This window comes from Coffea arabica, chromosome 2c (genome assembly GCF_036785885.1).
Source record: "Coffea arabica cultivar ET-39 chromosome 2c, Coffea Arabica ET-39 HiFi, whole genome shotgun sequence".
Taxonomy (NCBI): Eukaryota; Viridiplantae; Streptophyta; class Magnoliopsida; order Gentianales; family Rubiaceae; genus Coffea; species Coffea arabica.
In genome coordinates, this window is record NC_092312.1 from 21,088,787 (window position 1) to 21,115,952 (window position 27,166).

Consider the following 27,166-nt stretch of genomic DNA (forward strand, 5'->3'; position numbering starts at 1 on the left):
CTGATCATACGAGCTATTCTTAGTAGACTTTTTGAAGTATTAATATCCTATTTATGAGACATTGTACTTATACTCAGGTTTTGCACATCTTTGATGCTTGGAATTTATTTATTTATTTATTTATTTATTTATTTATTTTGGGCTTGAAGTTTGGAATCTGTTAATATTACATTACTAGATTGATTTTTTTGCATCACATAATTTCGTAAAAATTTGTAGAAAAATACATAATACATATTAGTAACAATTTTAAATTAGTCATTTTAATATGTAATGGAATAATTAATTGGTTTTAGAATGTAAGAGAAAATCTAGTAAAGTTAACTCATAGGCAAGGAGATGAAATTAGAGGGAGGGTAATATGGTTTCATCAAAATAAAAATGGGATAGTGGAGGTGCAAATAACATAAGAGAAATGCAAATAACATTATCCTTTAAAAAAAACTACGCTAAAATATTCTGAGGTTTTTTTGGTATTTTCAACTTGGAGGATTCATTTTGTGATTTTTTTTTCCCTCTCATTCTTGTTTGATTATAGTGCCAAAGCTCATGAAACAACGTGGCAAAACTATTTTCTAATTATTAATTTAAGGTCATTCAAGGGCTTTAGTGAAGTGAAATGAGGCATACATACTACCTTCTAGTTACTTACTAGTAAAGCAAAGTGGAAACAACATCCAATTGAAAACAAGTTTTCTTAATGTAGGGGTCAAAGCGAATTTCTTGGCCTTTATACGATCAATTGAAATATTTAGTTGATCTGGGGGCCCAAATACTAAAGCTGTATTTTATCAGGGGGTTTTGATATAAAGAAGAAAAACGGTGTAGGCTAAAATGAGTGCTTAGTAAACATGGTACATGCCGCCGTAAGTATGACTTTTCCAAATTGCTAATGCTATGTTAGTGGGTAAAGAGAACGTGACACTGATGGCTGAGCTTGCGTGAGTGCACAAGCGTAGGACTTTTGGGCTGCGTTGTCTGGATTGCTGTTCTTTTTCAAAAGATTCTTACGTTTTTCGTGAATTTATTTTTTAATTATTTTTTTATTTTATATATATCAAATTACTGTAATATATTTATTTTAAAAAATTCCAAAAAATAATAATATAAACGGGCTATTTTTATGAACTACTTAGAGGATTTGTGAATTATGTTAAAAAAAAATTGGCAAACTTGCAACAAAATTGTGAACTCCCAAAGATTTGGGAATTATGACAAATTTGCCATTTTAATTCTGGATTTTTCATTGCCTTTATAATTTTTTTGCCAAGCTAACTTTTGAGTGAATTGCACTTCCACCCCACAAATTTTCAATATGTATTTTATTTCTTATTCAATGTTCCTTGACCGAAATACCTAGAGTTGGCAAAAAAATCCAAAACCCAACAACCCCGCCCAGTAATTTTAAATGATGGATTGGGTCAGTTGGGTTATGAGTTTTATTGGATTGGGTGCGAATAACTCAATTTGTTCATTGGGTGGGTTGGATTTTTTATTTGGGCACCCAATACCCAACTTATTTAAAAGTAATTCAAAACAATAAATAAAAGATTCAATACAGATACACCCAATCACTTGCATTTGGACATGTGTTAATAATTCATTGATCAATTTGTATTCAAAATTATCATATATATATGTTTTCAATCAATTTTTTAATTTTTGTTTAAAAGAAAAAAGAAACTTAAAATAAGAACTCATGCTTAGTTTACTTTTACAACAATAGTTAAACTTGTTCAACTTCTATAATAATTTATTATACCTTTTAAAAGTATGTTGTTTTCCTCCCCCCCCTTTTTTTTGTTGATCTCAAGTTGCTACTTGCTTCTATTAGTTAATATTTTGTGTACATAGAATAGAGTTAAATTTGTTCTAATTGCATTCTTTTACTTTTCTCTAACTTGGTTTATTTCATTATTAATAATTACTCATTAATATTATAATACAACAAATTATATGTCTCTTACTTACATTTTCAAGCATAATATAATATAGCATTCAATAATTTAAATACATGGACTATTACAACTTACAATAAAGCAAATATGAATAGTAAAAGTGTTAATAAGTTGTGACAAATATAAGTTTCAATCAATTAGTAGTATTAACAAGTATAAAGTAAACAAATTTTTTTAAATTTATTTAAATGTGCAATTTATTATCTAAAATTCACAGTACAAAGCAATATAAAATATTATTCTATTTATGATGTGTTTCTAAGGAGCTGAAGGAGTGTGTGTTTGAAAAAGTGTTAGTGCGTGATAATACATTTATATATGCGAAAATATGTTTGTGTGTGTGAAAAAAAATCTTTTTATGTATTAAAATGTATGTGAGAAAGTTTATGTATCAAAATGTATTAATTAATATGTTGGGTCATATTTGGGTTATAAGTTTGAAATGACCTAATATAACCCAATCCAAAATCAACAGAATCTAAAGTTGGACGGGTTGGATATAATCCATTTAAGTGAAAATTCAATATCAACCCACCCATTTGCCAAGTATAGAAATACCTGTAAAGGAAGACTGTTTAGTTAAGATTGCAGCATCTAATTCTAATATTACTTATCCTTTATCGTCTATTTTTGTCTATCATTTCTTTTTCTTTTTCTTTCTTCCTTTTTTTTTGTACCTTCTATTCCACCGTTCATTAGAGCTCTCGCATCTTAGCATCCAATACACTAGGGTGCTAATATTAAGTGATTCTTTTATTTTTTAAGCTTCACCTCTAACATGTGTGACTTTTTCTTCACTATATGTCTTTGTATTTTTTCTTTTTTTTTTGGTTATTTATGGAAGGGCTATGAGCCGTACAATAGTCTTCCCTACATGTAGCTTTTTCTTCCCAATATGATTCCTTTTTTTTATGTCTACTATTGTGGCTTTAATTGGCACAAATAAAATATGTAAATTGAAATTATTTTATGATTGTATCACTTTTAAATAGGCTACGTATAAAGATGACATCGTATTTCATGTGCGTACTAAAATCACTTAAAGAGGCACAACATGTACATTTTGCTACGTTTGGGATTTAGTATTATTTGTACATGGGAAAAGGAAAATAGAAAAAGGGGTAAGAAGATGAATCTCATATAAATGGTGAAGAAAATAAGGAAATGGAATATAAAGAAAACCAATCGGAAAAACAAGTGAAGAAAAATCAATAGTAAAGTCCTCTCCATTCCTTTTCCCAACTCCTCTCTCTCTCTACTACCCCCAAAAATTCTTGCATTTTCCCTCTTGTTGAAAAAGCATATATATTTTTTAGGCATTTCTCAAAATATCTCAATTGGTACACGCAAGAAATAGGCCAATTCAGTAGCCTCGCTCAACTTATCGTTGTGTAAAATTTTCATCAATATGAGTTATGGGAATGGTCTCTAGACCTCGAATTTTCATATAAAGAATACAGCGTGGAAAAATACCCTATTTCACTTCTAGAGAATAAGAGGGGAAAAACATGAGAGGTGAGATGGTGGCGGTCGGCGGCCAGCGGCAGGAGAGAGAAAAGATGAATGGAAAAAGAAAAAGAAAAGGACAAAGAAAAATGATAGGAAAAGGAAAAAGGAAAAAAGGATTTTTTTTCTCCAAATCCTGAAATACACAAAAGTTTCTCTACAATTTTCACAGTAAGTTACAGTAAAATTTTATATAAATACCCAAAAAAATCACCATCCAAATGGGCCCAATCTTCTAAATCCATCAAGAAAGCAGATAAAATTATAGCAAGTCTTGCAGTTTGTAGGGTGTCAATCACAAAACTTAATTCAATCAATTTAATCATCATTCATTTGCATTTTTTATGGTCATTTTTTGATTCAAAATTACCGTTTATAATATCCTATCGAAATATGATAATAGGAAACATGAAAAGATACAATAGCTAATACTCCTTTCATTCCATTTTGATAGGTTTGATTTGTTTCTTCACACAGTTTAAGAAAAGTTGATAACTTCGTTATAAAAATAAATCTAGTTTACTATTTTCCTAAAATAATCTTATATTAAATAGAGTATGACTAATTAGCTTTACATTAATTAAATTAGGTTATATTCAATAACAACCTACATTAAATAAAGGTATTTTAAAAAAATTATAAGTTAACTATATTATTCAAAAGTGGACTATAATTTGAGACAAATAAAAAAGGAAAACAAACCTATTAAAATAAGACGGATGGAATACAAACACGAATCCTTAACCAATTTTCCTTAGGGTGTGTAATAGGCCACTCATTTGCTCCAGAGATAGGTTCCTTCTCTTGAGTCCCCTATTGGCCTAGTTGGACCCTCCTATAGGACGAGTTAGAGAGTCTTTCTTCCTCTAATTTTCTTGACCTAGTTAGACCCTATCTAATATAGACCTAATTGGAGCCCCATCTCATACGAGTTAGAGGGTCTCTCTTTCTCTAGCTCCTTTGACCTAGTTAGACCCGACCTAATATAGATTAATTAGAGTATGAGAAGAAGTAACATGCCTCTCAGGGTGCAGTTCACCTGGCTGTGCCGTTTGTCTTTAAAACATCGACCACGGTTCGACTCTCATTGAATTAACGCGCTGGGCATCCTAAGGGACGGGCTCTGCTCAGCCGTAAGGGATTAGTTTGGATAATTTCAGGATACCCCTGCGTCGACAAAAAAAAAGAGTAGAAGTAATATATAATGATTGACAAAAAAAGAAAATAGATAAATCCTTAATTTTTTGTTATGTTTTGGAGGAGAGAAATGAACTGAGTGGTATGGTGGAAAGGGATGTAACTAAAAAATCAGAATTCAAGAACTTACACTTACACAGAAAAAAAAAATTATAAAAAGGGATATAGTGAATGACCAAAAAAAAAAGGTATACTAGATATTATCGAGAGAACGTGACATCTAAATCACACATAAAAAAGTACAACAAATTCAACAACTTGTTAATATGTGTTCCCCTCCGAGCACACTCCTAAACACACACAAAAACACGGCATAGGGAAAGAATCACAATTCACAAGTAGCAGTCAGTGAGAGGTCCACTATTTAGTAGTACGGGGTTTTCCCCTATCCGTCTCTTTCTTTTTCTCTCCTCCCCCAGCAAGGAAGTGAGAGGTCCAATAAGTAGGGAGGGAAGAAGACCTTCACTTCTTCACTTCCTCTCTAATTCCCATTCAACCCTTTCCCCTTAACCCCGTTTGCCTCCATCCCACATCCCCAGTAAGCCCCCAACCCCTTCTACCTATCTATAACATATTATGTTTTTTGAACTGTCCTTTATAACTTGTAAATTGTTTTCTTGATTGCAGAGTTGGTCAAGTTAGCTGCTTTGCAGCCAGTTTATGGTTTTTGGGTTTATGGAGAATAGAATAGCTGCAGGGAGTTACTTTCAGTACTCTCCATCTGGAGGTCATCCCCCACTTCAGAGGTCTACTTCCATTTCAGATCGTGAAAGGTCACAACTTTGATTTTCCCAAGTCTGTTTTTTCATCCAAGTTCATGTATTTATGTAACAATTTCAATATCTAATTTTCATTTATTGATGTGGATCTCTCTAGTCTGGTTTCTTTTGTTGCATGACTTTAGTACGATGTTTGTGTTTTTCGTTTGTGGTGGTCTCCTAAGAGGTTTGAGTGTCATCTCGTCAGTCTTTTGCTGACTTGACATCCTAATACAGCAATATTTGCATAGGTTTGTAACTCTTGTGCTGTCTTTGGCTTTCATTCGTGGACAAATTTCTGATGTTCAATTTGCAAATACATCAACAAAAATTGATTAAGCATGTCGAAAGAGGATTTTCACTTTAAATGTCCTCCTATTGATAATACTTTACTTTTATACTCTTTTTATTAATGTTCACGATTTAAATTCTTTACTTCTTCCAGATATTTGGCAGATTTAATAGCAGAGAGGCGCAATTTGGGGCCTTTTATACCAATTTTGCCTATATGCAGCAGGCTTCTAAATCAAGGTTGTACGTTGTAAAATTACTGTAGCACATTTTGTCACAGTAGATTAGTTGGAATATTATTTGGAAAAATTAATGTAGCACTTTTTGTGATGTGACTTATGTGAGATAAAAAGGTGATTGAAAAGATAAAAAGGCGTGTTGGAAGATGTGTTTGTGATGCATGCAAACAATTTTTGGCCAAATAAGTACTATCCAAACACACTTACACCACATGTGAAGCAATAATGTTTAAAAACTTACATCCATTTATATGGTGTCATATATTTCACAGAGTTTTCTGACCATTGGCAAGATTGTTATGCTGTGCCTTGAAACAAAAAAGTAGAATACTAGAGTTAAGTGTAGCATTTTATTGATAGTACAAACATAACATTTCTGTCATAATTTTTTACCCAGCCCGAAAAGCCTACGACACATATTTTTTATGTTTAAACTGTTCAAATATCTTGAGCTGGCTTTCCCAGAAAGAGTGACCATTCTGAAGACAATCACCGTTTTTGCTATATGGTCACCACTACTCATTAGCTGTTCATCACCTATTGTGCTTCTATCATGCGAGGCCTAGGTGAATATTATTGATTTAACTATTGCCAAATTTAAAATCCAAGATCTTCAGCACCAACACCACCGGAAACTGAGAAGAGGATTCTGGATTGGTTGGTGTCTGTGATAATAAGTACTGCATCACAAGACGTAATGCATTAGCATGCCAAATAATAGGCTCTGCTGTAGCTCTGCTTTTTAGCTTTAAATTGACTTTTAAATAGCTAAGTGAATTAATTATGGAAAATTCCAGCAGTAACAGTAATTGACCTTTTGTGATGTAATCCCTTCTTTTTGAAGTTTAGCCTCTTATTGGCATTTCACTTGAGTAAGCTAAACAAGCTTGATTTTAAATTTGCTTTTTGGCTGACAACATCCTTTTGTAGAAATCATGCGGGTATCAGGATTGGTATCAAATCAGTATTTGGATCATGAAAGAATGGGCCATGAAAGTCCATATGGATCATTAGGTCAACATCCTAATGGAGGACCAATGAGTGTGGAGACATGGAATCCACTGGGAACAGAGGTATGTGTGCCTTCTCTTTCAACAGAGTTAGTGAAGCAAGGCAATACTTTATAGGTTTACATTTATTGTGATTATGCAATTCATGAGGATTTGATACCTTAATCTGTTAGTGTAGAGCATCCATATGCCAAATTGTTGATAGTCAAAAGTCTTATATAGATAGAAACATATTTTTATGAACAGGCAGCCCATAAATCTTTGAAATTCTGTCTGGTTCAGCATTCTCGATAAATTGGCTTACTGTTACAAGAAAGGTCCTAGGGCAAATTTTTAGAATTTGTTTTCGTTTCCATTTGCAAACTCCACTGCTAATTGGAGGAAGATAGCCTATTTATCTTTTTTCTTCAATAGAAATTTATATATTCATGAACCTAAGCGTTGGTGCAATGTCTGTTTTGACTGGGGAAGTAACTGCCTCAATAACAGGGATGATTTATTGTAGGGATTAGGCAGCTAATACTCTTCCTAGATCTGTTAGTGGCAAGACATGACGTATATCTGCTCATAAATTCTGTGTAAATATTAATCTGGAATAAGGTTTAATCCCTTGTTCCATAATTGTCTGGATCCTCTAGTTTCTTATTTCAGTTGATTGAATTATTTGGATTTATTACATGTCTTGCGGTGCATAAGCAATTTTGAAGTTACTAGTCTTGGCTATACATTAGTTAAGAGCTTCTGGTTCTTATAATCTAAGAAGCTATATACTGAGATTGAACATATGTTCTTCAAATGTAAGACTTATGGTGGCATGAGTTGACTTGTTTCAGGAAAATAGACTTCTCCAGAAGTTGGCTCCATTTCAACCTTCCCCTCTGGAATGGCATTCATCTCCAGGAACTATTCCCATTGTGAAAAGAGTCATCCGACTGGATGTTCCTGTAGACAAGTTTCCAAATGTAAGATGCAACAATATTCACCTTTTGTGTTTATGATTCCTGGATAGCAATGAAATCTAACTTGGAAATCATCCAGTATAATTTTGTTGGCCGAATTCTGGGTCCACGTGGAAACTCCCTGAAACGTGTTGAAGCCATGACAGAATGTAGAATTTATATAAGAGGTCAGGGCTCAGTTAAGGATTGTATCAAGGTAACAAATTCTTTTCCAAACCCTTTGGTAATTCGTTTTTAACTGTGAGAGTTTCAAGCTTAAATGAACATAAAGACAAATGGATTGAGGATATATCTGACATAAAATTGAAAGTTTTTGTCATCCCTTTTGTGGAAAGTTGAAAGGAAACTTTCAGTTCCTTATGGTAGTTGTTGGCTTCCAAACTCATTTAATATGTTTTTGAAATGCTAAGTTTTGCTCACTTGAGACATATTTCCTCCCCTCAGGAAGAGAAATTAAAAGATAAACCTGGATATGAACACCTCAACGAGCCACTACACATCTTGCTGGAAGCTGAATTTCCTGAAGATATGATTGATTCCCGTGTGGATCATGCAGTTGCCATATTGGAAAAGCTTTTAAAACCTGTGGTATGCGTTGAAACCACTATGCTGTCTTTTAATATCTCATTTTTTTTAGATATCTTACACTTCTGTTTCATAGGATGAGTCCATGGATCTTTATAAGAAGCAACAACTAAGAGAATTAGCTATGTTAAATGGAACTCTAAGGGAAGAAAGCCCTATCATGAGCCCGAGTATGAGCCCCAGCATGTCTCCTTTTAATAGCACTGGAATGAAACGTGCAAAGACAGGGAGATAACATCAAATACACATGATGGATTGCTGGCATCTCTGTTGGTTTCTCCCGATCTTCTCCTCCCTGAGTTACACCATCGCAAAAGCTTCTGCAAAAGTTGCTGAATTGCTTACATGATCTCTGAGCATGTTTTTGGGGAACCTAAAGTTGCTAACCACTTCGACGAGGATCTACTGCACGACATAGTTTATTGTAAGATTTCATTTCTATCTGACCATCAATTCTTTAATCTGCCAGAGTGATGATATTCATCAATTTGTTTTTGACAAAGATGCTTATAAGCTTCAATAATTTCAATCTTGCAGTCACGTTTGAGAAGGTTATCTTTCAAGTTGTGTAATAATACATCGATGGTTTGCAGATAAAGAATATTGTGAATCAACAAGCTTCATATAGTAGGCGTATTTTATGCATGATTACATATTTCTTTGATGTCTAAAACGTATGGATCCTCAACAGGAGTTTAAAAGCCGTGCTTGGACCTTTTGCCAATTATGGGGTCTGGCAACCATTTAAACACATTCCAACTTTTGTAGTTTCATCGTCCTCTGGCCTCTGGCTATACCATCCATTATCTCTCCCCAAGTAACAGGAGGGAACAACAGTGTAAAGGTATCAAGATATTCTCTCCTACGTTCCGAGCCCCTCAGGGTTGTCATAGCTGGCTTTGCTAATTTATTTTGAGAAAGACATAAAGCAACCGGCCCTTTCCCCTTTGCTAACTAAAGAATGCTTCTGCTTGGCTCCAAAGAAAAATCCTGCCGAAGCCATGTCAAGTGGATCATTCGTGCAAGGAGACGAGTCTGCTCGAGCTGTACGCAGGTAAGCAAAAATAGCTTTGCGTAACCTGCTCGAAGGAAGGCGAAAACCGTATCTAAGGTTAAGTCACTGTCTAAAGTACCCGGTGCAACAAATACAAGTAGCATAACATAATAGATATCACGCTGCCAGATAGCAAAGGCATGGTTTGAGGGCACAGGCAATGTGAGTGAGCCAGATTGTTCCAGTTAGACAAGCCCTTAATCTACATACAGTTGCGTGAAACCCCAGCCCTGCGAAGGGGTAAAAAGGTTACTGCACGCATAAAAACACAGAGGATCTACTTTATGTACCTGTTCATCAGCCAAACAAACAAACAAACAAACAAAACATGATGTGCATATAATAACTTGAATTCTACATACAGGATTGCCAAACTGAGGTTTGGCAAAAATAATCTTGATTTTCTCGGAGAACTCAATGAGATACACGTCTTCTATACAACTCGGGGCCACAATTCTATCCAAGGATGAAGCTGAGATATGTACAATCATACAATTTCAGCTGCAACCATTGATTGTCATTCATCACGTGTCAACAAATGATTCTCCAAAAAGGGAATACCCCAAGTTTCCTGATTTCACTCATATTGATACATATGCTACAATCTAGAAATTTAAAATATATGAACTTCAACATGGGGGTAGACGATTGCCCATAATCACATTGCGTCCATACAACTATTCGCCAAAGTGAATTGCCAATTACATCTGCACGGAAGGCTACAGTGAGAAAAAGGATGCAAACTTTTTTCAAAGAGAACGCATGCATAATAACATTGAGCAAATAAGATAAAAGGTCAATATCTCCTCTTGTCCCTAACATGAATATCTCTACCAAACCCCATAGGTCAAATATCAAGATGGAAATGCATGCCAGATGCAGCATGCTAAGTAACTAGACAGACAAGGGTGGAAAAGGGAGAGACAAACTATTTGGTCATGGATAAGAATCAAAAGATATGATGTAACTTTAGAGACAGCCATTTGAAGGGTAAAATACATCAAATAGTAACACCATACTACTGGCAGGAGCATGGGATCTGGCATGAATAAAATCATTTTTGCCCTCCTGCCTGCACAGGCCCAACATTGAGATAGTACAATCAAGGCTTTTATGGAGAAAGAAAACTACTGTTTGACATTTAGCCTACTATCCACCTATTTCATCTAAATTAGTGCTCTCCAAGAAAAAAGCTGGATCTACTCTGAACTACTCATGTAGATGATGCAGTTCTCCATATAGTAAGGTGGTTACAATTCTGCAATACAAGGATACCATCAAGAAGTAACCCCTCATTCATATTGCATCTCTTCATGCAAAACAAGATGCATAATGTACAGCTACCTACTACTATCTATATACACTATAAATCGATTCATATTTATGTAGGGAATTGAACCAAAATCAGAAATGAGCTAAATGAGACATCAACAGCAACACAGTCAACACTTTAAACATCAAACAGGGAGATACACCCAAAGCCTCACCTCAGTTATGTTCAACACATTGAGAGATGAACAAAAGCTCAATCCCGAAGACCAAGCTCAACCTCAAGCTCATCATCCTCTTCAAACAACTTAAGCAAGCGAGCGTACTGCTCTTCACGCTTCTTCTTTTGCCAAAACTTGAATAGGAAAAAAGATAAAAGCACAACAGCCACAACAACAAGGCATATTATTGCTACACTGGATCCCATGCTGCCATGTTTAATAGATTGGCCATCAGTCTTCGTCCCATTTTTGGAACTTGATGAATCATTTGAAGTACCTGAGCAGGAAATGAATACATCTTATAGGCTGATGATCTAACAAAGTGAGACCAATATTATTCAACACTACTGGAAACATAAGTAAGGGCTGATAAGATTAGCATTAAACAAGGAAGCAAGATATATTAATTTAAAACACGTACTAAAGACTACAAGAATAAGGTTAAATGCTTTAACCTCATCTTGCTATATCTCATGTCAAGCACCGTCAAGATTAAAAACTGTTCATGGCTCTCTGTTCAAGCTCAGCCATCTGTTTGCAAATCTACTGGCTGCCTACCTCACTATCCACATTCGGAATTCAAAAACACAAACACAAAAATCACTCATAGGATGGCTACCATGATGTGCACGTGGAGGGTAAGCATAAGATTGCGCAAAGGTGATTCTTCTTAGCACAAAATGACATTGTTCAAGAGTTTTAAAACAACCTTAATCTATGAAGTTGTGATGTCAAAAGTTATTTAGCATGTTCTTCAAGGGTGAATGGTACAGATATGCATGAGTTTTTAAAAATTACAAAGGTCCCCTTGAATCTTGAAATAGCAATGACCTCCTCTTATCAAGTTTTTGTTATTTTAAGTGTCATATACTCTTATAACCTTAGTGTTTGAATACTAAAGAGTTGATAATGTCAATAACTTTAAACATGTAGAGGAAACATATTCAACATAGCATCAAAATCAAGCTGACATCTATATATCCTCAAAATATCCATGGTGTGCCTCTGTAATTGTTCAAGGATCAAAATATCAAGGAAGATTATCATTCTTTGTATCATATGGTTGCCATTAGTAAGAAGACTAGCTCCCAAGTTGTCCAATTAAAAGGCAAATTAAACAATTACACTAAAACGAAGATGCATTTCTTCCTTCAGCTATAGCGGATTGTGTAACAGAACAAACAAAAGGGAAAGCATGAAAGACATTTTTCTGAATGAAACACTCATAAAAATGAATTCTTGAAACTTCATTTGACCTTGTCACAGGGGAGGCAAATATGATATGTAAATCCAGAAAGGTGGATGCTCTACGCGCATTATGGAATATTACTCAGACAATCAAGCACAAAATATTGGATTATGAATAAAACACTCATACTCATCCCTATCCTTAGATTCTCAAGCCTCTCTTCTCCTTCCAATTTTTGCTTTCTTCCACTCCCTTCAGTTAAATTACTCTCTCATGGTCTAGGAAATACTTGTAATCCAGATCACTAGCAACATGCTTGGAGCAGTTAACTGGTACTGGTTGGTAATTTTAGGGAACCAACTAAGAAGCCCATGTAGGAGATCCCTTTTGGTCCCATATCAATAAAATCAACCATTTACATCTACTCCTTTCACTGGCCACCTTGCCACGATCATCAGCTACAGGCATTTATTTGGTAAGAAAGAAATAGGACTTGTCAACTGTAAAAAAAAAATCAAAAGTGAATTTGGAAGTAGGGACGAAAGAGATGCAAATTTTGGTTTAGGATTCCAACCAGCTCAAACTTATATTCAAAAAAAAAAAAAAAAAACTAATACGCTTCCCAAGAAGAAATAGAATGCATATCAGAGGATCATTAACAACACAATTCCGGAAAAATACATGCACATTACACTGCTAATATTTGGCAAATGCCAATTGGGGAAAAAGGTGTGATTTTTTTTTTTTTTTGGCAAGCACGAAAACACTTCAAACAGGCAGGCGAATGTAACAGTAATCATATAAACATAAGAATTGCTGCAACAGATCCAACAATTTATAGATGAATGCATATTAATCTAAGAATTTCATTTGCAACAATTGATCATAACATTTGACATGATCTAACAGCAGAACGTCTACCCGTAATCTTAAAGAAAACAAATTCTTCAAAATTTTAGGAACGAACCTGAAATGAATTGCAGAGAAATCGAAGTAAAAAGTACAAGAAACCGCAGCAATCTCCGGGCTGAGATCTCTCTCATTTCTTTTCTTTTCTGTGTACAATTTCTCTCGCCCTAAAAAACAAAAAAATTCCTCCTTTTTTCGGTTCTTCTTTCTTTAAAGAGTCTGAAAATATCGCCAGCAGCCAGCACTTAGAAATTTCTTTGTGCTTTTTGAAATTCGTTTTTTAAAAAAAAAAAAAAAATTACAGCTTTCTGCAAAATTACGCTACCATTTGAGAATGAAACTGGGCCGGCCAATGTTTCAAGTTATTGCAAACATAGTACTTGTCTTTTTTTTATACTATGTTCTGACCACTGTATTAGACTAATATTCTAATTCGGCATCGAAATGTTCTTTTGATTCAAAAGAGGCTCTATTCCTTATAAGAAAACAAGGACAAAGAGGTTTAAGTATGAGAATTGAATTGGATCTCACTGCGTCTGTTTCCTGATCAAGGTTTTTGTCACCTGGATTTTAGGGACAATATCCAAATAATTACTCCTACATACTATGAAGTATTAATCCAGTTTTGTTTTAATTTCATCATTGATTATATAATTTTAATAAGGACATTAGGAGGTGTCCCAAATTATATCTCAAGTTAACATGAATTACTTGTTAAAATATTATAGCTTTTAAGGTGATGTTCTATAGGCTCCAAGATTTTCTACAACTGAATTTAAAATATATGAACAACACGTTTTTAGCATCTCAAAAAAGCTTTTAACTAAAATCGAAAGTCAAAATAACCCAAACCCATGTATTTTACGATGCATCACATTGCAAACGTGTGTTTGGATAGAGTATTATTTAGAATATAATTTAAAAATTTATTATAATAAACTTTTTGGGATGTACTATATGTAAAAAAAGTGATTGACAAATACATTTATGAAGCAAACAAATTATTATTTGAAATAAAAAAATTTGTGTCCAAAAGCATCTACCTCGTGTTTACACATGGACATACGCGTGCATGTCCAACTTCCCTAATAAAAAAAAAAGTGTGCATAATAAATTTGATTATGGAAATAGAATATTTTTGCATCTGTAAGACAAGACGGAGGCTGCAAGTAAGAGATCCAATATTCAAGACGTCTTGCTCGAAAAAAAAGAAACTTTTAAGGAGATTTAGTTGCACAATTGTGTAGAGGTATGCAACTCCAATTCAATGAAATAAGGTGACAATATCAGTGAGATATAAGCCCAACTTCAGCTTCAATTGCCTCCCATCAATCAATACGGCTCCAACTGCCATATCAGATTTCTCGATCACTTTGAGAATTCAAAGTGGAAGATAAACAGCTCAGGAGACTGGAGACTGGACGGGGAACAGCAGTACCCATCTATCTATTCAAGGTGGCATTGATAGTTTGACACGGGTCTGGCCCAACAACACATTGACAGTGACAGAGCCAGAAAAAAAATTTTTTTTTTTTGTAGGGAGCCAGAATTTTTTCTAACAAAATCATCTTAATATGTTATGTTTAAAATAATTTTCATCTATTTAAATATATAATATTTAAAAATATCAAATATTAGCTTCAATTATAAAAGTATGTCTATTCATAAATATGCAGCATAGTCATAACGCAAATTAAGACAAAAAATAACTTTTGATTAAATATCTTAAAATATGACAAATCACCAAGTTGCACATTATGAAAAGATATTCCAATATGTAGCCTATGCAAAAAAAAAATTATGCAATATAAATATAACTATTTTTAATTAAAAAAATAAAAGTTATGTTAACATACACTGAAATTTCAACATCTTTTCATAAAAGTAAATTGAACTTTACGTTCTTTTTAGAAGTAAATTTATTTATGATTTAATCAGTGCTAAATTTTGCAACAACTTTCTTTTTTCGATGTACATAATTAGGCAATTATTCAAGAAATTATCTTCCATCTTATTTTGAAACTGCCTTGATTATCTTCATAATTGAAAATGCCCGTTCTATAGTTGTAGTTGATATAAGAAGAATGATGACGAGCCTAATCAATTGGACTAAATTGTAGATTTGTACATAAGCCAATAAAGTAATTACTTTTATTTTAGCCCATTGATAATTATGAATTGGGTCTTTTATTACAATGTATCAAATTGGGTCAATTTACTATGGATTATCCATTATATGTTTACTTTTTTTAAAGTTAAATATTTTTAATCACATGCATATGCGTAAATCAATCATGGAAACATGCATATTTCTTCTTTCCCCTTTTTTTTTTTCAAAGGAAGAGAGAAGAAGAGGAGGAGGGTTGTGTTGGGAAAGCCGGATGCAGAGGTTCTACTGGTTGATGCATGAGCATGACTCGTCGGTTCTGTTCGCAGTAAATATTGCATGATTATGAAGGGTTTTTTCTATTAGTCAATTAGCTGCCTAAAGGGCACACAATTAGAAATAGATTTAGTGTTTTTTTTTTTCACAAAATAACTGATTTTCTTCTACGAAAGTGTTGGAGGGGTAATGCCTTTTAAAATTTTAATAGTTGATGCACCTTCTTTTTTTTTTCTGTGTTTATTAAATGTCATTAGGGCATAAATTAGAAATATCTAATTACTATAAAAGTTCAATTAGATAGGGTAGTCAAATAAATAAACTGTAACGAGGAGATAAATTTAGGTAGGCGGTACAATTTCATTAAGTGAAAAGATGTTTTCCCTCGTGGAATTATACAATTTTTTTGACGATTAATGCTTTATGTTAAGGAAAAATCGTTCAAAATATCTCTTATATTTTGCCAAATAAACTTTTTGTTATTCACTTTTAAAATGATAACTTTATGATATTTTACAAAATCAAATCCATAAAAATTAGTCATAGTTTTCAATCATTTTTTTGTTATGCTGAATCCATCCCATGACTCACACGTGATTATTTTTTAGAATTAAAAAAGTCAGATCTTATTTATAGTTAAACAAATAATCCGATTCATGCTTATTTCTTCTCCCACAAAAAGTAGGATATAGCCCAAATCATATTTATTTTTGATAAAAAAAAATTGGAATCGAATCCAATTCATATTTATTATTGTCACTAAAAATATAGGATCTGATCTTGTTATACATAAAAAAATATATATTGCACGTGATGATTTCATATTAAAAAATGATCAAGAACTAAATTTTGCCAACTTTTTAATTTGTAAATGATGTAAAGTTAATATTTTAAAAATGAATAATGAAAATTTTTTATTTGACAGAACGTAAAGAATATTTTGTACGATTCTTCCTTATTTTAATGACTATCATGATTTGGTGATTTCTCGTTGAAGCAGCTGACTAAATAGGAACGTGTGGTCAGAGAACAGAGCTCAAATGTTGGGGAGACACAGTGGCTGTGAATGTGGGCCGACCAGAGTCTACGGGAATTAGCTGGCTTTTGATGTAATCTGCGTGGCTGCCTACGGTTTTGAAAAGAACCTCAATCTACGGCTTTTGATGAGGTTTGAAAAGAATAATGGGATAATTTCAAAAACCTCCCTAAGATTTCTAATTATTTCATTGCTCCTTATCTATTATATTATTTAATTAATTTAATACCAATCCATAAATTAAAGAAAAACACTATAATTTATTATTTATTATTAGGAATTAAATCACACATAGTACCAAAAAATAGTATATCATGTTATATTTTCACTTAATACAAGTTCCAAATTATTATTTTTAATTGCATATCCATTATCAAACATAATTAACAACAAATAATAAAAAAACTTGCAACTAAAATATTACAGAGAACAAATTTTAACATCATAAATATTCTTGGCAACATATTAAGATTAGTTGCTGAGATTTTATGGTATTAAAGTTTGTTTACAAATTTTTTTGATTATTTATTATTGGTCATGTTTGACGATGAATTCGTAATTGAAAAAAGCAATTTAAATCTTACATTAAATAAAATATATAGAATAATATACTAATTGTGACGCTATGTGTGATTTAATCCCTGATGATAAACAACAAATTTTAGTATTTTCTTTAATGTTTGGACATGTGTTAGATTAATCAAATAATTTAGTAGATAAGGGACAATAATGGAATCATATTATTTTTTGTCTCCTAATATCACTTTTTAATTAGTAGTTGAATCTAGATATTACAAGATAATAAATTTTTTAAAAAAATAATGTAATTTTTAAAGCATAGGGGGAGGTCAGTGAAATAATAAAAAAATCTCAGGGTAGGTTTATGAAATTATTCCAAGAATAATCTACCGTTTTCAACTTCAAGATTCCAAAATTGTCCTCATCAGTCTTCCCAACAATCTCAAAATCTGGAAGCTTCTCCAATTCCATGTGGGAACTCGCGTAGGTTTCCGACATGTATTCCGCCCTTGTTAAGAAACTTCTAACTTCAACGATAAGACATTATAATTACAATAAACCCCTTAAACTTTACTTAAAAGTACTACTTCTCCCCTCCTCCCCCTTCATACATTAGCTATTGTTATTGCTGTATTAGCTATGTTACCTATTTCTGCACAGATTTTCCATCCTCAACTCCAAGTAAAATTTGGAGTCATTTCAACAAAAGTTGTTGTAGAAATAAAAATTGGACCGTGACAATATTTGATACTTTATGTTTTTAATTGTTTCTACTCCATAATGGTATCTAAGTTTGGAAATATTTTGCGATTAATTTTTTCTATACTGACAGTGTATGCACCATTAGCGTTTGATGAATGATAATTACGCAAAATTTGAATTTGAAATTTAATTTTGACACATACGTCATGGATCCAACGGTGATAATGTATACACTATCAATGTATATAAGATTTACTTGATATTTTGCATTATATATAAGATTTACTCTAACGGTGATAATATATACACTATCAGTGTTGGATGAATGATAATTATACAAAATTTGAATTTAAAATTTAACTTTTACACATATATCATGGATCCAACGGTGATAGTGTATATACTATCAGTATATATATAAGATTTACTCCATATTTTGCTAGTTTCTTTTTTTTTTTTTCTTGTGCGCATTGTTCAACTATAGAAACAAGTCCTTGTGTAGTTCAACCTTTGTACATCCTCAAGGTTTAGAATCATGTTCCATTACATGAATTAGTTCTTCTTCTTTTTGCACGTTCATCTATTAAAGAAAATATCGTGAAAATAGTAGAAAGAGCTAGAAATGCATTAAAAGCCAATTTGAAGCGACAAGTATGAAGAAAATATCGTGAAAATAGTAGAAAGAGTTAGAAATGCATTAAAGGCCAATTTGAAGCGACAGGTACGAGGTGGACATAACATGTAAAGCTAAGCTAAGTAACAAGCTCGCCAAAACATTAACAAGAAATAAATAGATGAATAAAGGCAATTCAATAAGGAAAAAGGGAGATAAAAAAAAGAAAATAAAAAATTCAAAGGAGAATTATCTAAAGATGTCTCAATGTTAAAAGAATCTCAGTCCAAGAACATCAAAATTGAGGTAAGATGATCGTTAACCACTTTGGGATTTCCTACTGCCAGATAGCCCTCTTGCCTTGGGGATGCAGCAAAGTGTAAAACAATACTATGATTTGGTTAACTTGTGCTCCTAGAATGTATACTAATTAGAGAGGTGTTAGGTGTTAATTTTTTGATAAAAGTAAAATTAATTTAGAAAAACATCTAAATATTGTGAATGTAATCATTTTAGTTAGTGGAGGGGTTAGAGGGGAATTTTTAGATTTTTTTTTTTTCACTGTAAATAATTGTGAGTATGTGCTTTCGTGCGGCAACTTAAAACTTAAAAGCGTGGGCGAGAATCCTAATTGAAATATTACAAGTTATTATTTGGCAAATAGGAGGGCAATTGTAATTGGAAGAGAAAGCAGGGATTAAAAAAAAAAAGAAAAAGAAAAAACAAATCTAAGGGCAGATGCGTCATTGCACAACATCGCGCAGTTGCAAATTTGAGACCGTGGCTTCATCATGGATCATCAACTAATCCATATCGTTTCTTTTTCTTTTCCCCCCAAATGTCAATTGCTAGTCGGGGGTCATCAAAATCAACGATCGTCGTCAATTTCTCGAATCCAGCAGAAACTGTAGAAGAGTAAAGCCGAGGAACGATTCAAAAGGGGTACAAGGGTTGCAGAGATTTGAGAGAGATATGGCGAGGAGACCGGACGAGGAATACGACTACCTATTCAAGGTGGTATTAATCGGCGATTCCGGGGTAGGCAAATCCAATTTGCTCTCCCGATTCACCAGGAACGAATTCTGCTTGGAATCCAAATCCACCATCGGCGTCGAATTCGCCACCCGCACCCTTCAGGTGCCCATCCACACGCCCACATTCTTTTTCCACCCTACGACCGCTAGCTCTTAACTAACTCGCTCACTTTCTCTCTCACACACTCACACACTCAAGAAGAACCCAAAAAAAGCTGAATTCTTTACTTCCTACTAAGTATGTTTTTGAATGTCTACTACTTGTAGTAGCAGTAGTTGCATTATTAGCACTGCAATGCTTTGCTGGATATTTTCATCATTTTTACTCTCCAATGCTGTTTATATTAGATCTGTAATTGTGGGCATCTATCCGTCTAATGGTTGTATGTTGGATTAGTTTTGCTTCTAAATTTCTATGATTTGCAATTTTAGTATAACCATAGGAGAATTTAGTGGTATGGGTGCGTATGAACTTTGTTTTGGTTTAAGATACCCGGTAGTAAGGTAATGCTTGCAAAGATTCGACGAATGAGGTGAGGGGATATCACTGTTTGCTCATTGATTAGTAAGAAACAAGGAAAAACAGAGGTAAAGTTTTTTTTTTTTTTTTATGAGCATTTAATGCATTCCCGTGATCTATTTTCCTTTCAAAGCCTATAAGCTACTCTGGCCAAGTTGTAATGTAGCTAACATTGAATGTGGTTATGGGTGACTTGCCTGAGTGCTTTCTGATTCTTGTTTTGTGCGTGTGTGTGTGTGTGTGTGTGTTAGATAGCAGGTTGTACAACTTGAAAGCTCTCCATGATCACACAACCGGGGAGCCCGGTTGAATTAGATGTCACATTGTTGCATCTGAGGCTCAATCCTGGATTGAAAAGCTGCCTGAGTTTTTGTTAGGAAGAGAAAAGCTGTCTGACCTTAAATGTAGTTAAGGTCTTATTTCCTAATGGAGTTTGATTGAAATGGTCGATCATTTCAATTTTAAATCAGATGTTATGGCCTTTTATTTGAGGAAATGGCAAGCCGAATAGTTTACTGTGTTTTGACTGCATCTGAGTTCGGCTGTGCTTAGATTTCTTCCTGCTGTATCCATGCGCATTTGTGTCGGTTCACTTCATGCTGTGAAATCTATACACAGTTTATTGCTTGGATATACAGTTAACGCTTGTTACTTTTCTAGGTTGAGGGAAGGACTATAAAAGCTCAGATTTGGGACACAGCTGGCCAGGAGAGATACAGAGCCATTACAAGTGCCTATTACAGAGGTGCTCTCGGAGCTCTTCTGGTTTATGACGTGACAAAACCAACCACCTTTGACAATGTCAGCAGGTGGCTGAAGGAGCTGAGGGACCATGCAGATTCCAACATTGTCATCATGCTCATTGGAAACAAGACTGACCTGAAGCATCTCCGAGCAGTTGCTACAGAGGATGCTCAAAGCTTTGCTGAGAAGGAAGGCCTTGCTTTTATTGAAACATCTGCTTTAGAAGCAACAAATGTAGAGAAGGCTTTTCAGACAATACTTGGAGACATATATCGTATAATTAGTAAGAAGTCGCTTGCTTCTGATGAGTCAGCGCCCGCAAGCATCAAAGAAGGACAAACTTTAGTTGTGGGAGCCGATGAGACCAACGCCAAGAAGGCTTGCTGTTCATCGTAAATGTTGTATTCTCATCCGAATCGCCTCCTCTCTTGCCAACTCCTCAGCCCTACCAAGAAGCCTTATATTCATCTCATTTCTTTTTCTTTTGTTTTTTCATCTCTGTTTTATGTTTATTATATTGACGAAGCTACTTTCACTTTTCTTTGTTCCATTCTAGTTCTTTTTGGTGATGTCATTGGATGAGTATATGATTTCCAGATGGTTTTTTGTCATATTATGTATTTATTCAAGTGCCATGAAAATTCCAGCAGAAGAAGAGTGTATTGTTTTCCTGTTTTTGCAGTTCAAGGTTGCCAAATCAGATGCATTTACATAAAACCACTGCCGAAAGTTTTGCACTTCCAGACCGGAGCCATGGTCACACCGTAAATGGCTAACAATGCTCTACTTTCCCTCCTTTCTCCTCCGTCACGCCCCCAACGTACACAGCATAGAAGGATACTTCCTCTCGGCCCCCCACCCTCGCACCCCCAATGCACGCACCGAATAAATCAGCAGTCTCTCCAAAACGGTTTCGTAACCTGAAACATTTACAAGTAAAATAAAAGTTCCCATGGATAAACCTAGTTCCCCTTCACTTTCAGTTTACCTTCAGATAAACCTATTATTGTCTCTTCAGTGATTGGGTTCACACATTCAGGCTGCTATTTTCAGATAAACTGATTTCCAGATTTGGCACAGCATGTTAATGGGTCTGAAATTAAGTGTATATGGCGCATTTGTCCCATATTGGAAGAAAAGCTAGGGCATATCACTGCCACTCTTGTATCTCCAGTCTCCACGTATTATTTCATTTGTCAAGGCTGGCTTGGTATAAGGACCAACCTCACGATATATATATGCCGTTTAATCTCAATGACAGCGTTACAGCAAACCAATTGGTAGTAATACTTGCCTTTTTCTCTTTGCTTTAAACTGCGAAAAGAAAATGAAGCAGAACAGAGAGGTAGGAGAAAGCATTACAGTAAATACTATTTCATGATCAATTTATGGAGGCAAGACCCACATAATAAGTATGGAAAAGAATTGTTTGACAATGTGCCTTCTGACTTCACAAAAACAGACAATAGAGCATCTCACCACACCAGCTTCACACAAATAATCATGACAAACATAATTTCTATGAATCTACCAGTAAAAAATGTTAATAAAAGAGACTCTAAAAAGAGAAGAATTGGTAGACAAAATAAGAACGATATGTATAACAAAGAAAGAAAAGGCCGTCCAATAAACAAGAAGTACAGACCTTCTTCCTCTTAAATCCACAAAATACAATTGGCATTAACTTATAAGCACATTAGAAGATTAACGAGGTCAACAGTCTACACAAGAAGAAGGTTTAGCATTTTTTTTAAACATTTTTCTGCTAGATTGCATTAAAGAACTACAGTCACATGTACAGTTAACCACAACAGTTGCTTTTCTGCTCAATTGGCTGCCCCTTAATCTGAACAGTGCTTGTTGCCTTCTTGCTTGCGGATGGCTGGTTACCCATTCTGCAAAAAAAATTCAACTATCAGAACAGATGATAAAAGCAAATCAACTGTAACAATGACAACTTAACACTATTTCAAGTCAATGAATCTACAAAAGCACCGGTAGTATTCAGTTGCATTACTTTTTCTTAATCTCGCTAGCCATAGTTAAGAAAGCCTGCTCCACATTAATAGAATCCTTCGCACTGGTCTCAAGAAAAGGGATCCCAAGCTCATCTGCAAATGCCTGAGATTCACTCCAGCCAATACAGACATTTGAATTAGACGACATTAAAAGAAAATTATTATAAACAAGCAGAGCATAAACTAAGCTCGCAATTTTTAGAGCACACAAAAAAACCAAAATGTAAATTTCTTTTCTAAATTTCAAATCAGTCCATCACATCAAACCCTGGACCAACATCTGCATGTGTGTTGTAATATGGCAAAATGTAACGTTTTACAAAGGCTTAGACCATCCATTATCTAGGACAGATGTACATTCAGCAGTAGTAGCAGGGCAAACGGTCAGCAAATACCATCAAATGAGACTGGTTTATCAGTATGGTGTTGTTCAAGTAGATGCTGAAAATGTGCATCTCTGACAGGTCAAATCATTCTGCTGCAGGTCAGCAAGGTCAATGCACCCATTCTTTCAAACAAAAAAGAAATATAACAGCCACGTACAAAATCTTGAAGTATAAGACTAACATGTAGTGTGTTTGTCACAAGTTTTCTGGTTTGTCAGATTTTCCTTCCCCAGACCGCCCTTATTTATTTTTTAGGACATAATATGAAGATTGAAATCCAAGTACCGCAATGTGTGCACTAAGCAACTCCGAAAAGATATAAGCGATCAAATAGTTCAGAATAGAAAAATTACACATATACCTTTGCAGTCTGGGTATCAACAACCTTGTTCTCAACTAAATCGCATTTGTTCCCCACCAGAAGCTTGCACACGCTATCATTAGCGTATCTATCAATCTCATTCAACCACTGCTTAACGTTGTTGAAGCTTTCCATCTCCGTTACATCATACACAATCTGTTGCAATTTAAAAGTGTGTAAGAGCCAAAAAGGAACCAAAAGAAGGCCATAATACAAATACCATAAAACAAAACACAGTAAGGGCTGATTTGCTTTAAGAAAATTGAGATGGGAATTTAATTATTCGTGAGAACTGATTATTTTATGTCCATTAACAAAAAGGATGTGCAACCCTTCATTACTTGTCCATGATCCAACAGTCCCTTCCCTCATTTCAAGACAAATCCCAAAAATAAGCAAAGTTCTGGATTTAGATATTCCTGCAAGTACGATCAAAATTCAACATTTTTCTTTTGGTGTCAAACAACATAAAAATGAAAAGTTAATTCTCGGTGGCTGAAGAAAAATGACATTAAATCTAAAAAGAATGTTAATCTCAGAACACCAACTTGTTAAGAAATTTTAGTTCACGATTCCAATGCAACTAGTTAGAGCTGGTGAGGAGCGATGTTAATTTATCGATGGGTAAAATTCCAATGGAAATATAAGACATTTGATTTTCAAATTATTTCAATAGTTTAACAAACTACACCTTGCTTGCCGGTGAGCAATTTCAACTTTTTGAGAATAAAAAGTTTTGCGTAATCTACATAGACAGGTCGATTTAAGACGAGTTCTAGAATATTGATGATAGCAGTATGTATTAAAAGAAAGATTCAAGGATGTCACCACGGACCAATATACTGGAGAAAATCTAGTTCAAGTATAACATACCTAAACATGCAAAGTTTCATGCCAAAAGAAAAAATATTAACAGGACAAAAAGCGTACTCCAAGTGAATAAATAAGAAGGCCGATGAAGAAACTCCAAGGCTTTGACCTACATCTCCCCAGTTCTAAGCATTCTTTTTTGCCATAAAAGCATTCCAAAAAGTTTAGTAACCTCTTCCTTAAACCTTTTCACAACAATCAACCAGAAAATACATATGTTACTCATGCTGCAGTCCAACACAGTGTCAGCTGTAAGTCCCAATTCATATTCTTGTGCTGCCTAATGTTGGAGAGTTTCCCCTTAAAAAGTTATCCAAAAAATCCAAGGAATAAAAGGATATGTAGTAGGCATATACACTGACTCTATAGGTCATGGAAATTGAGTTTGTCAACTCAATGTCGATATTGACAACATAATTAAAACTATATCAAAGTCTTACAGTCCCTAGCACAATATACTCAAAAGTCAGACATCTCTTACGACCTTTGCATGCTCAAACAAGCTCATTTTAAAAAAATTTGATGGAACAAGATACCTGGACCAGTTGACCGGCAATCCATGTAGATAGCATGTTTGCCAAAGTAATTAACATATAGTAAACATCTATGAGAGGAAAATGAACATATCCAGGCCACAGAAACAGATCCAAAGCATCCAAAATCCAAAATCCAAAATCCTAAATATCTCATAAAAGAACAAAAACAGTTGCTACATGCAGAACATAGAGCTGACATCTGAAAGCAGCAAAGTGCATGTTTATTAAAAAAAAAAAAATTTAACTATTAGCCAACTACATATCAAGGCATAAGCATTGCCTTCCTAAGAGTACAAAATTCAGAAAATATTGAGCCAAATAAAGCTGTAAAATGATATTCCTTACTATTATTCCATGAGCTCCACGATAGTAGCTGCTGGTTATAGTCCTGAAACGCTCCTGGCCAGCAGTATCCCACTGAAGAGGCAAGTTACAGAGTCATCAGTAATATATCATCTGCACTTGAACTCGACTCCCCGCACGCATACACACACACACACACACACACCCCCCCCCCAAAAAAAAACCTACAATCTATTCATGCATCATCACTCTGCTAATAGCTCATTTGCATTTCTTTCCAACTTGCTTCTTTGCAGCAACTATAACCCTCAGGCCACTAAAATCAACTCAACCATCAAAAGCCCCTTGTTCAAAATAAACAAAAAGAACAAAAGCCTCGTCGCACCCTATCCTAGTATTTAGGGTCGCCAAAGCTCGCCTCTCATAACAAAAATAAATCAAAACACAAATGAAGAAAATGCACTATCTAATGCATGGAACAATCAATTCCCTAAAGAATCTTGAAGGTCATATCTTAATTCATCATATGCAAATAGCCAATTTTTTTCCTAGTAAGTAATAATCCAAACAACAGAGCTCATGAGTGTAGTAGAAACATAAAAAAAGAATAGATTCACTCACAATTTGCAGCTTGATTGTCTTTCCATCCAGCTCCACAGTCCTAATTTTCTGCAAAAGTTTAAAAAGATTTATGTTACCTAATCATCACTAAATAAATAGTTGCAAACTATGTAACACCACGAGTTACAAACTAAAGAACTTACAAAATCAACTCCGATAGTGCTGATGTAACTATCCACGTAAGAGTCATCCTGAAATCACCAACAAATATCGTAATAACTTCCACCGAAAATACAGCTCTCTTTACTTCATAACTTACTACTTCATCAATTAACCTTTAAAGAAAAATATGAATATTATAAGAAATGACCGTCAACAACCATAATACACCCAACAAAATGTACTAAAGATGAGCATACAGTTTATAGTATAGATGAAGCGAACATACAGCGAATCGGAGAAGAAGACAAGATTTGCCGACAGATGAGTCGCCGATTAGAAGTAGCTTGAACAAATAATCGCTTTTAACAAACAACAGGAAAATCAGATTAACAGTTAACAAAAGCAATACATACCAAAACAAGCAAAAATTGAAGAAGAAATTTAGGAAAAGGCGGTATGGAATGATGAAATCTTACTACTCGTTACTCATTTCTTCTAAATTCGTGAAATCTTCTTTGCCGAAATCAAAAGGTTTATTTTTTGCCGAACAGCAGCAGAAGAAAGGAAGAAAGGAGAGGAGAGAGAGAATAGAGTAATTGAGTGCTAAGTGGGGTACTTGTGGGATAAATAAAGACTACAGCGGCAGTGAATTGAAGGCTTATTTTTTTCTCGTTTTCCAACTTGTGTAATTCCAACTTCAACCCACTTTTTAGAATTAATTGCGATATACGCTCATGAACTATCACCAATTTGTACTTTACCCCTTAACTATTCATTAGTAACTTATTTGTACTAAACTCTTGTCATCAAAAAAATAAATATCAAAAGTAATTGATTTTCGAACAATTTGAGCAACGTGCTATAACATTTTTGCATACTCGCACTAAAGATTGAATCATGAGTTTTTGTTAAATTCAGACTTGTTATATTATTCGTACGAGATAAAAACAAAAAGGTAACTTCTGATTAAAATTGGACCGTCTACTACTAATAAAGTATTAAAAGCGGATTGTCGAGCAAGCTTGTATCGAGTGAAAATGAAACCCAAACTTATTATTGTTTGATGTTTCTAACAAGTGCGTCAAATGAGATCAAACAAAGTAAACAATGAAATGAAAACTGAAGCTATTCAAATTTGGCTTAATAGATTGGTTTTGCATGAAAAAAAAAAAAAAAAAGAGCGCAGCCTAGCCAGGGTAGCGAGTTTGGCATTTTTGCCCAGACACGAGCTTGCTTCGTGCAATTTTGTCAATTTGTGGGCTATATATACATG

General features: G+C 34.2%; 3 protein-coding genes and 1 long non-coding RNA gene across 5 annotated transcripts; 2 read left to right on the forward strand and 2 right to left on the reverse strand.

Annotated features, from left to right (window-relative positions):
• Window positions 1–5,003: 5,003 nt before the first annotated feature.
• LOC113731933 (KH domain-containing protein At1g09660/At1g09670) lies at window positions 5,004–9,126 on the forward strand. 2 transcript variants are annotated; one of them, XM_027257466.2, is made up of 8 exons: window positions 5,004–5,199; window positions 5,289–5,434; window positions 5,865–5,950; window positions 6,880–7,022; window positions 7,793–7,921; window positions 7,998–8,114; window positions 8,363–8,506; window positions 8,580–9,126. In XM_027257466.2, exons 2-8 carry the CDS (start codon window positions 5,322–5,324, stop codon window positions 8,736–8,738), a joined length of 891 nt encoding a protein of 296 aa, XP_027113267.1. In that variant the 5' UTR covers window positions 5,004–5,199; window positions 5,289–5,321; the 3' UTR covers window positions 8,739–9,126. The 2 variants fall into 2 exon arrangements, with proteins under 2 accessions (XP_027113267.1, XP_027113268.1); XM_027257467.2 differs by having other exon boundaries at window positions 5,060–5,199; window positions 5,289–5,407; window positions 8,580–8,831.
• Window positions 9,127–9,873: 747 nt separating this feature from the next.
• Window positions 9,874–13,342, reverse strand: LOC113731934 (uncharacterized). The gene is made up of 3 exons (XR_003458623.2): window positions 13,204–13,342; window positions 11,045–11,324; window positions 9,874–10,264 (listed from the first exon to the last, which is right to left on the reverse strand). It is a non-coding gene; the product is annotated as an uncharacterized lncRNA (long non-coding RNA).
• A 5,842-nt stretch (window positions 13,343–19,184) lies between these two features.
• On the forward strand, window positions 19,185–21,307 carry LOC140035208 (ras-related protein RABA2a). Its single transcript, XM_072075203.1, has 2 exons — window positions 19,185–19,535; window positions 20,613–21,307. Exons 1-2 carry the CDS (start codon window positions 19,371–19,373, stop codon window positions 21,090–21,092), a joined length of 645 nt encoding a protein of 214 aa, XP_071931304.1. The 5' UTR covers window positions 19,185–19,370; the 3' UTR covers window positions 21,093–21,307.
• A 962-nt stretch (window positions 21,308–22,269) lies between these two features.
• LOC140035209 (ras-related protein RABD1-like) lies at window positions 22,270–26,526 on the reverse strand. Its single transcript, XM_072075204.1, has 8 exons — window positions 26,370–26,526; window positions 26,180–26,252; window positions 25,935–25,982; window positions 25,792–25,839; window positions 25,213–25,284; window positions 23,462–23,617; window positions 22,714–22,817; window positions 22,270–22,591 (listed from the first exon to the last, which is right to left on the reverse strand). The coding sequence occupies exons 1-8, from the start codon at window positions 26,381–26,383 to the stop codon at window positions 22,498–22,500; spliced, it is 609 nt and encodes a 202-aa protein (XP_071931305.1). The 5' UTR covers window positions 26,384–26,526; the 3' UTR covers window positions 22,270–22,497.
• Between the last annotated feature and the right edge of the window lie 640 nt (window positions 26,527–27,166).

Bases quoted from the DNA above. Each gene is read 5' to 3' on its own strand.
- LOC113731933 (XM_027257466.2), top strand. From the start codon at position 5,322: ATGGTTTTTGGGTTTATGGAGAATAGAATAGCTGCAGGGAGTTACTTT. The intron at 5,435-5,864 runs GTCACAACTTTG...TACTTCTTCCAG, and splicing joins TCCATTTCAGATCGTGAAAG to ATATTTGGCAGATTTAATAG. The intron at 7,922-7,997 runs GTAAGATGCAAC...GAAATCATCCAG, and splicing joins CTGTAGACAAGTTTCCAAAT to TATAATTTTGTTGGCCGAAT.
- LOC140035208 (XM_072075203.1), top strand. From the start codon at position 19,371: ATGGCGAGGAGACCGGACGAGGAATACGACTACCTATTCAAGGTGGTA. The intron at 19,536-20,612 runs GTGCCCATCCAC...TTACTTTTCTAG, and splicing joins TCGCCACCCGCACCCTTCAG to GTTGAGGGAAGGACTATAAA.
- LOC140035209 (XM_072075204.1), bottom strand. The intron at 25,840-25,934 runs GTAAGTTCTTTA...AAACTTTTGCAG, and splicing joins GCACTATCGGAGTTGATTTT to AAAATTAGGACTGTGGAGCT. The intron at 22,592-22,713 runs GTAATGCAACTG...TTTTTTTTGCAG, and splicing joins GCTAGCGAGATTAAGAAAAA to AATGGGTAACCAGCCATCCG.